Source organism: Melanaphis sacchari, unplaced genomic scaffold, assembly GCF_002803265.2.
Source record: "Melanaphis sacchari strain LSU unplaced genomic scaffold, SCAv2.0 Contig1878_pilon_pilon, whole genome shotgun sequence".
NCBI lineage: Eukaryota > Metazoa > Arthropoda > Insecta > Hemiptera > Aphididae > Melanaphis > Melanaphis sacchari.
In genome coordinates, this window is record NW_020270900.1 from 3,322 (window position 1) to 14,161 (window position 10,840).

General features: G+C 27.1%; 1 protein-coding gene across 1 annotated transcript; it reads left to right on the top strand.

The window, feature by feature from the left end:
* The first annotated feature begins 355 nt into the window (after positions 1-355).
* On the top strand, positions 356-10,671 carry LOC112592707 (multidrug resistance-associated protein 4-like). The gene is made up of 27 exons (XM_025336863.1): positions 356-480; positions 558-634; positions 1,258-1,341; positions 1,568-1,678; positions 1,800-1,934; positions 2,633-2,846; positions 3,138-3,360; positions 3,459-3,615; positions 3,686-3,824; positions 3,894-4,004; positions 4,125-4,412; positions 4,474-4,638; positions 4,721-4,842; positions 4,913-5,010; positions 5,066-5,151; positions 5,229-5,605; positions 5,668-5,948; positions 6,022-6,101; positions 6,180-6,330; positions 8,655-8,761; positions 8,827-8,950; positions 9,020-9,190; positions 9,266-9,393; positions 9,460-9,705; positions 9,778-9,950; positions 10,091-10,331; positions 10,422-10,671. Exons 3-27 carry the CDS (start codon positions 1,265-1,267, stop codon positions 10,467-10,469), a joined length of 4,053 nt encoding a protein of 1,350 aa, XP_025192648.1. The 5' UTR covers positions 356-480; positions 558-634; positions 1,258-1,264; the 3' UTR covers positions 10,470-10,671.
* Positions 10,672-10,840: the final 169 nt, after the last annotated feature.

The window sequence follows — 10,840 nt, forward strand, 5'->3', positions numbered from 1 at the left end:
TAAGCAGTGAATTAACATAACAAAAGATTATTATATATATATTCGTATAAAAATTCACGAATTCACTAAAGTATTATCATTATTATTAGATAATTGAATCTACAATCTACAAATCCCCACTGTGTCTTATAAAAACGGTAGATTATAATACTAAACCTTACATCTAGACGATAAACTTAAGCTTATTTTAACCAGTAATCATAAAGCTTGCGCTTATTTATAAGCACTTGATTTACACATTCTTAAATAAAAAAAAACACTTCATATAAATACACCTGTAATGATATTATTTAAAATATATAATAGTTGACTGATAATTTCATTATGGTATGAATATAGAATAACACTCAAAAATATTAAAATGTTCAACAAATAGTTAAAAAATCCTAAGTTTATACATGTCATGTATTCATTTTCGATATAAAGTGATATATTATTAATTTGTTATTTATGATAATACTAGCATTGACTTAAACATGGGTAAATTCTATTTTATTTATAATCAATACTTTATAAATTACTTACAAACTTAATAATTACAATATATTTATATATAGTTTGAATTTTTCGTATATTTATGGAACACTGAAGCGTATATTATTCTATACTTAAATTTCCACTTACATGCAATTTGGTGAGTGTTTTGATCTAATTAATAACGTAACTAATCACTTACTTTGATTTATTAAGAATATATAGTTTGATCAAATATTGTAATCATTCAAATCTTATCAAGCAATAATGTATTTAATAAATATACTAGTTTTCATCAAACCGCATTCACAAATCTCAATCTGTTTCAGTAAAATAAATAATAATCAACTAGTAGGTCCATTCAATATCTAATTTTAATAACTATTGTAAAGAAAAACAAAATAATAAATCTTAGCAAACAAAAAATGCGCCTTTGGAAATTTAATAATATAAATTTAATGTTTAAATCGTTTTAAACAAGTAGGTATACTAGTACTTAGTTTTTTATGTTATAATAATACTGAAACATTTTAAATTTTTATTAAAATTAGAAGTACTTTAAATCAATTACAAATTCAAACATACCTATTATCTGCATACATTTATTAAAAATACATGTTGAAACAAATTTCAGTATTAGTATGGTCTATTTTATGTATTTATATTCCTTCTACTTCTGGAAACATATCAATGATATTTCCGTTCACAATACTATTTTAATCATTTTCATATAAAAGAATAACTAATGTTAACAACTAACAATAATATTACCTATTGTTTTAGGTTGAATATGGACTCTGGTATTAAATCCAAACGGCCTCCACATCCTAGGGCCAATGCAAATATTCTAGAAATCATCACTTTTGGGTAAATTAAATTTAAATGTAATACGACGATACGACATAATATATTTTCAGTTAGCTGTTTGTGGTGGTATTTAAAACACCCAATATTTCACAGTATTTTAAATATTAAGTATATAGAATTTAGATAAATATGTGATGAATTAAAACTTATAACTATTAACTAATTAATTTTATTTTATATTTAATACAGTTTTTATATATTTTTTTTTTTTTGTTATTTTATGAAGATGGATTTACAAACTTTTTAAAACTGGAAATAAAAGAGATTTAGAAGTAAATGATTTGTATACAACACTAAATGATCACTTGTCATCGGCATTAGGCAGTGAATTAGAAGAGTAATTAAATTTATTCAATAGATATTATTATTGCTTCTTTATAATTATTATTAATAACACTAATTAAATTAATTAAGTGTTTTAATACTATTTCTTTTCATTAAAATTGATTGTATTATAGAAAATGGAAAAATGAGTTAGCTAATGCTAAAAAAACGAATCGATCGCCAAGTTTAACAAAAGCTTTGATCAAAATGTTTGGAGTTAAATTTATGTTATTTGGATCACTACATTTAATCATCGAAATTGTATTAAAGTAAAAATTTTATTATTTTCTATAATAACTACCATAAAAGCCAATAACTACAGATTTACGCTTATAAAATGAAACATAGGAAAAGAATATAAAATACAATATTAATATTTGGCTATGTTTTAGATACAGCTTTTCTACAGTAATCTCATCTTAATCAAACTCTTCTTTTTTAGATATTTATTTTTTTTTTAATTGAATATCACAAAAACATGACATATATTATATGTTTAAATTTTCTTAAATTGGGCCAAAGTTTCTATAATTAATATCAAGGTTTTTAAAAAATTTCGATAACTTTCAAGTCCTGTTAAAATTTCATCATAACAAAAAAAAAATGAGGCCCATATGGACTTATGGCCCTCAAATTTGGAAAAGCGACAAACCATCCCAACTGCAAACCATCCAAGCATTCTAATCCATATCCCTCCGACTCATAACATCTGCCCCATGGTACGTAACAAATAATACATTCCACAAGAACTTAAAAATACAAACTGTTGAACAACTAATTAAACAATACTACACTAAATTTCACAAAAATTACAATATCACCAAAATCCCTTATATCTCTCACTTATTATCACGTACACTTCCTGAAAATCTTCTTTGCCGCCTTAAAAGACGCTTATGTCAAGAAAATCATAACAAAATTAATGATGTGTATATAGTTTTATTTCTAAAAATACTTGCTAATATAGAATCTCTCAACCATTACTCATCGGTGGACTGTTATCATACTTTAACCCTAATATTTCGAACAACGCGCATAACATAAACTACGCATACATGTATGCGATATTGTTGACATTAAACATGCTAGTTTCATTGGTGTTGTATCATGCAACACAAATAGAAATTTTTCATTGCGGAATGAAAATGCGTATTGCCTGCTGTTCAATTATATTTCAAAAGGTAAATATGTTTTTAAAAATAAATAAATAACAATGGGCATAAATGGGATTTATAAAAAATTAATCTCAAATTATTTGCAAACATTTATTATTATACTAAAATATGCATAATTTAATAATTTCAAAAAACACGCATACAACATAAGCCATTATAACTTGATTGATCTTAATATATTTAATATTATTTCGTTATAATTTTTTATTTAATTAATTATAACTCTAAAAATGTATGATTATTAATTAATGATTATAAAAAATATAAAAATACACAGATTATATTTTACTTTTTAAGGCATTGCGATTAAGTAATACGGCTCTTGGTGAAACTACTGTTGGCCAAGTAGTAAATTTATTATCAAATGATGTATATCGCTTTGATAATGTAGTAATATTTCTCAACTACTTATGGTTGGGTCCTATACAAACAGTATTTGTCACATATTTTTTGTGGCAAGAAATTGGAGTGTCATCAATAATTGGAGTAGCAATATTACTTTTAGCCATTCCATTACAAGGTTTGTGTAAAGTGTAATTTAACGAAAATTCATTAATTTTTCTAAAGTAACTTATCATTATAAAATTAATTAACATAATATGTTATACTTATTTTCAGGTTGGATCGGAAAAAAAATTTCTGAATATCGATTAAATACTGCAATTAAAACTGACGAGAGAATACGTTTAATGAATGAAATAGTCTCAGGAATTCAAGTCATTAAAATGTACACTTGGGAAAAACCTTTCGCAACTTTTGTAGAATATGCTAGAAGGTATGATCAAAAATCTATTGGATCATCTATTTAAATAAATTATAATTCATAATAATTATTATTGTTCTAGGAATGAAATAAGTGAGATTAAAGGATCGTCTATCTGCAGAGCAGTAATGCTATCATTTAGTGGTTTTCATGCAAGGGTTGCATTAGTATTTAGTATAATATCATTTGTGTTACTTGGAAACTATATATCTGCCGAACAAGTAAATCAAATTAAGTGAAATAAAAGAGTAAAAAACGTTAATAATAAGCAATTCCTTCAAAACGTTTAGGTATTTGTTATAACATCGTATTTTAATTTATTGCGGTTGTCAATGACAAATTTTTTTCCACAAGGTATTGCAATTTTAGCGGAATTGTTCATATCCATTAACCGACTTCAGGTAATTATAAAATAAAATCAAATGTAATGAAAAGTTAATAAAAGTATTTTATTTTTTATAATGTAAGAAATGATTGTTTAAAAATACATAGGATAATTTATAGAATATATGTTGTTTAAGGCATTTTTATTGTACGAAGAAAAAAAAAGTCAAACAGTTTTTCTCTCAAAATCTGATAAAACAAATTCTAATAGTAACAGTGACATCAAATATAATAATGACGATTTAACACAAATTTATAAAAGATATGAAAATGAAACGACTCAATTTAATAACATTGGAATTGTTGTAAACAATGCCACAGCTAAGTGGTCAGATTCTCAAACTGAAAACTCTCTAGAAAATATCAATCTAACTGTAATACCTGGTCGATTAGTTGGAGTGATTGGTCCTGTAGGAGCAGGAAAAGTACATACAATTTTACTTTTTTTAATTTAAATATTGCATATAATCAATAATTTATTGGCAGAGTTCATTGTTACAAGCTATCTTACAAGAATTACCACTATCCGAAGGAAAAATTACAGTTAACGGTGTTGTTTCTTACGCATCACAGGAACCATGGTTATTTGCTGGATCTGTACAACAAAATATTCTGTTCGGTTCAACAATGGATGAAGAGCGTTACAAAAAAGTAAACACGAAAAATAATTTTTAAATGTATTTAACAATAACTTAAACTTAATCTATTCTTATTATTTTTTAATTTAAAATAGGTTATACAAGTTTGTGCATTAATTACCGACTTGAAGCAGTTGCCATATGGTGATAAAACAATTGTTGGTGAGAGAGGAGTGTCTCTCAGTGGCGGACAAAGGGCAAGAATAAATTTGGCTCGGTAAAATTTTTTTTTTTTATTTATAATAATTATATTAAATATATATACATATTTAATATCATTATACCAGATCTGTATACAAAAAAGCAGATATTTATTTATTGGATGATCCTCTATCAGCTGTGGATACTCATGTTGCCAGGCATTTATTTAAAAAATGTATTAAAGGTAATAATATGGAAAATATTGAAGTAATACTTATTGATGATTTTCTCATTTATAGGATACCTTAGAGATAAAACTTGTATTCTTATTACCCATCAAACTCAATACTTGAGTAACGTGGATCAAATTATCCTAATGAAAAAAAGTAATTCCAGTATATAAAGTATAGATCGTCTTTGTTCTTTTTGTAATTTATATTTAACCCAGTAATGATTTTTCAGGGAAATATATTATCCGAGGGATCATATGACGAACTTCAAAAGTCTAATTTAGACTTTACAAAAATGCTTAGATCACCAGATGCACCCCATAATGGAAATATTAAAAACAATACAATTCCTAAAAATCACCATGTAGTTTATAAAAGACAAGTGTCCGTACAAAGTTTTGCTTCTTCAATTGAAGATAACCAACCCAATGAATTTGAAGATCAAATTGTCGAATCATCGGAAAATCGAATTTCTGGAAAAGTTTCAAATAGTGTTTATTTGTCGTATTTTTTTGCTGGTGGAAGTGGTCTTAAAATATTATTTTTCTTTATCATATGTATTTTCACTCAAGTACTGGTATCAGGTGGAGATTTTTGGATAGCATATTGGTATAGTAATAAGAATCTAATCTGCTGAAAAATATTATATTGTATTATATATATTTTTTTAGGGTTAATCTAGAAGAACATATTTTTCATAAAATGAAAACTATTACTTCATACAATACTAAAACAACTAGTGATCAATCTACGACATTATTGTGGTGGTCGATTTCTCGAGAGACCTGTTTTATTGTATTTATCATTTTAATTTTTTTGATGGTGGTCGGGATTATCATCTGTTTAATTACATCTGTATCAGTTTGTTTGAAATCTTCAATGATATTACATAATAACATGTTTAGTGCTATCATAAGAGCTACAATATATTTTTTTAACACAAATTCATCAGGTAAAAAACCAATCAAAATACCTCTTATTTGTATATTTTTTTGAAATTGCTTATTTTTATAATTATTATAAAGGGCGTATTCTTAACCGATTTTCAAAAGACATGGGAGCTATTGATGATATATTACATAAAATGTTAATGGACTGTATACTTGTAATGTATTCTCAAACATGAATTCTTTAAACAATTTTAACACGTATAGTTTTACTAATATCTTTCGTTTTGTTATAGCTTGGATTAGTACTAATATCAATTGTGATTGTTATTGGAGTTATAAATGTTTACATTATGATACCTACTTTTATCATTTTATTAATATTTTATGAATTTCGAGTATTTTATTTGTCAACTTCCCGCAGTATCAAACGATTGGAAGGCGTTAGTAAGTACAGAGAATATTTAAATTAAATAATTTGTATTGTTTAATACGGTGTTTTTTAGGTTTTTTATGTTTTTCAATTCTTTAGATGCTTTAAAAATACCTAAGAAACATCAAGAACTAAAAATATCAATTTAATATAAATATATATTTATGTTACCGGAAAAGATGATAATCAGTTAATGTCTACCGTAAATAGTGTAACGGTTCTCACCAGATAACAATGTAATTGCTTTATATTGATATATATATATACGACCCTTTCTTTTTATAATAATTTCATTTATTCATCATATAATAAAATACATAAATATTTAAATACATATATATATATATATATATATATATATACATAATAATATTACTTTTACAATTTACATTTTTATGGGGTGAACAGGAATATTGTTTTTTTATGCCCGCTCAAATAAGTGGCGTCTAATTTACAATATTTGTTCGATTTAGGCGTGGCCTAGGTAGGCGCGCTTGAGAGGACTTGTTTTTACACGGGTTGTCCTGAAAAGGACAGTTTTGGTTTCTTCGTGTTTGGCCTCCGATCCGCTCAATATGTCCGTCTGGTGTAGACCACCTCTGGAGTTTTTCCGGGGCGCCGGGTTATATCTCTATACCACGGATCTATGTGTGGCGCATCGAAGTTCCGGTTTACACCATTCTCCGACGTCGGATATAACGAGAGGTTACCACTTGATTAGTTCCGTGGACAGAGATATATAACAGGCAATCCACAACACCCAGGAGTCGTCGTGTGGCTTTGTGGAGATGCGTGGCATGAATCACGCCCGGAATCACGTCAGACGTTGCTCGACGGTCTTGACTCTTGAACGTCAGGAACGTCGTTGTTTTTCGTCCGTACGATCAAAATGTGGCGATGCTCGTTAAGAGTTGCACACGGGATCGTATCGGTCGTTATGGCTGGTAGTCACTCTTGAGGTTTCTTCTGATCTTCAATCTTCGATGTTTACTGGTGTAAGGTTGAAGAAGAACTGTGGAATGAAACTGGTCTCACTGCCGAATCATACCAGTATAAGTACTACTATCCGTACCGACTAGTAAACACCTCGATTTTTCGGTAGATCGTTGTGTTATGTCTTGTAACGAATTTAGTCATATCTCTGATGTTTTTTGATGTACAATTATGAATAAAACATTGTTGTCTTTGTCTCATCTTCCCCTATCCGCCGATGTATGTATGATGTCTATATGGTGTACGGGAAGACTTGGATTTAACCCTTATGTTCAAAATGTGGGGTTTTGCGCTCATCCTGTGTTACGATTGGTTGTCGTAATATTAATGTTTTGTTGTACCGTTTCAATAGTTAATATCGATAATATCTGATTTTGCGAGAAATTGTCATAAATTACTAGAAATTGACGTTAGCCCTAAAAAAGGAAGGCATTTATGCAATGTTTTAAAAATATTAAATGAGTAATTATTTATTTATTATTATTTATTATAAGAAAGTAAATTACTATGGCACATAGAGTTACATAATTTTTTGAGGCACGACAAGCACATATATTAGATTTACGTGTTTTTTACAGTTGTATCTAGTAAAATCTAATGATACAGAAATGCTGTTAAAGCAGCTGATTCATAAATATAAAATCATACTTGCGTAAGTATGTTCTACAACGGTTTGTCCATTTCTTTTTTTCTGGTCGTAAATAGCGTTATTTTGGATTGCTTTATTTCTTTAATTCTTTCACAATGTATTTTATGATTTAAAACAAAGTTATTGTCATTACGTTTTTTTTTTTTAATTAATAATAAAATTATTTTGTCAAATTTTAATTGCATTCGATTTAAACCCATTTTTTAAAATATTAAATAAACACTTTTCTTAAACACTGCACAAAAAGTACTGTCTCTAGTAATGTTTTTATAAACTGTTACGACTAACGATACGATACAACACACAGAATTCGATATATAAAACAATAAATAACATGAAACCCAATAGAGATTATCTATTGTCTATTCAATCAACCATGTCAATTTACAACATATACGACAATGTAGATACAACTACAAATAATATTCAACAACGCCTAACATTATTAGTATTTGTTAACAATAACTAGGGAATGACAACAATACTTAATAAATCAACTTTCTGGTAACATATATATAAATAGACCTATAAATAAAAAAAAAATTATTAAATTTAATAATACTAAATTAATATGATATATTCAACTTTACACAGTTCCCCCAGATCACTTATTTGGAACCCCAAGACTCTATTTTGAGAACCACTGATATAACAGAACTTTTATTTAAATATTCGTTTCGTATTGTTAATATATAGCAAGAAGTCCCGTATTTGCCCATTTAAATGCATCGCTTCAAGGTTTAACCACGATAAGAGCATATGGAGCAGAAAAAATTTTATCTGATGAATTTGACAACCATCAAGTCTGTAATGAATATTTAAACATTATTTATAAGTTTTTACAATATATGTTTTTATATCATTCTAGGACCTACATTCTTCGGCTTGGTATTTATTTATTTCATCAAGTAGAGCATTTGGATTATGGTTGGACATAGTATGTTTTATCTATATAGCCATTGTGACGTTTAGCTTCTTGGTAGTAGGAAATAGTAAGCAAAAAAATTACATAAATCTATACATTTAATTATATTTAATAAATTTATTTTATTTTATTTTAGCCACATATGGAGGAAATGTTGGTCTGGCTATTACACAAGCAATTAGTCTAGCCGGAATGTTCCAATGGGGAATGAGACAATCAGCTGAATTAGAGAACCAGATGACTTCAGTTGAAGTAGTGCTTGAATATACAAATGCTCCACAAGAAGATGCTCTTGAATCATCACCTGGTAACAATTAACAATTATAAAAATTTTCATCAGAAAATATATCAGTATATTTTTTTGACTTAAATTTTTACTTAGAAAGAAAACCACCTACGGAATGGCCAATGAATGGGAAGATTACTTTCGAAAAATTTTTTCTTCGATATAGCACAGATAGTCAATTTGTAATCAAAAACCTTAATATAAATATTGAACCGATGGAAAAAGTACTAATAAAAATACGTAACTAACAATATAAAATTAATGCAAATAATTATTCATTTATTCTTAAGGTTGGAATCGTAGGAAGAACTGGTGCTGGAAAGTCATCATTAATTGCAGCGTTATTTAGATTAGCTATTAATGAAGGCAATATCATCATCGACGATATAGAAATACACGATTTAGGACTTCACGAGTTGCGTTCTAAACTTTCTATCATTCCACAAGAACCTTTTTTATTTTCGGGAACAATGCGAATTAATTTAGATCCGTTTAATGAATATCCAGATCATGTTCTTTGGAATGCTTTAGACGAAGTAAACCTATTAATTTATTATTTTATTTTCATAATAATATATTTATAAACGTTTTATTTGTTTATTTTATAGGTGGAACTCAAGTCTATCATTGAGGATTTACCCAATGGTCTGAATTCAAAAGTGTCAGAAGGTGGTTCCAATTTCAGTGTCGGCCAAAAACAATTAGTGTGTTTAGCTAGAGCCATTATTCGAAACAACAAGATTCTTATTTTGGATGAAGCCACTGCTAATGTTGATCCACAGTAAGAATATCAAATATAAATAATACATCTATGTATATCGCAAATACACATAAATATACACACGCACATATTTTGGACATTTGTTGTATAACGACAAAATATAATTATTTATTATTACTTTTTTTTTTTTTTTTTTTTAGAACTGATGCGTTTATTCAGAACACTATTAAAAATAAATTTCGAATGTGTACCGTACTAACAATTGCTCATCGTTTGAATACAGTTATGGATTCTGACAAGGTGCTTGTAATGGATGCGGGTACAATGGTTGAATTCGATCATCCATATAATTTGTTGAAAAATAAAAATGGGTTCTTGTATAAAATGGTTGAACAAACTGGGCCAATCAATTCAGAATTGCTACATAATATAGCTTCAGAAGTATTTAAAAATGTCATCCAATATTACAATATATTTACAAGTTTAAACATATTTTACTTTATTAGTATCTATTTTTTTATTTTTTTACAGAGCTATAATAGGATGATTTCGACAAATAAATATACTGTCAATACATGAAAAAAATATTTTATCGATCTTCATATTTTCAAAAACTAATAATTTCTTATTTATCTGTGTACAACGAAACTTATACCGTGAATCAGATATTATTTTAGCCAAGAGTGTTATTTTCAAGATGCAATAGTACATAATTGTATGTACCTATTAAGTTTAGGTTATATAGAAAATATTTATCGAATTTAAATTGTAAATTTTAACATGCTTCAAAATATTTTAAAACGTGTTCATTTTGAATAACAGTTAATTATTTACCACAATACCTAGTTATTTATTCATCTATTAAAAATTATTTTTAATTAAAACTTAAAAAATGTTTTATTGTATTATTATCAAAGTTGAAATAAAAAAATTCCTGATTAAAATCTTTT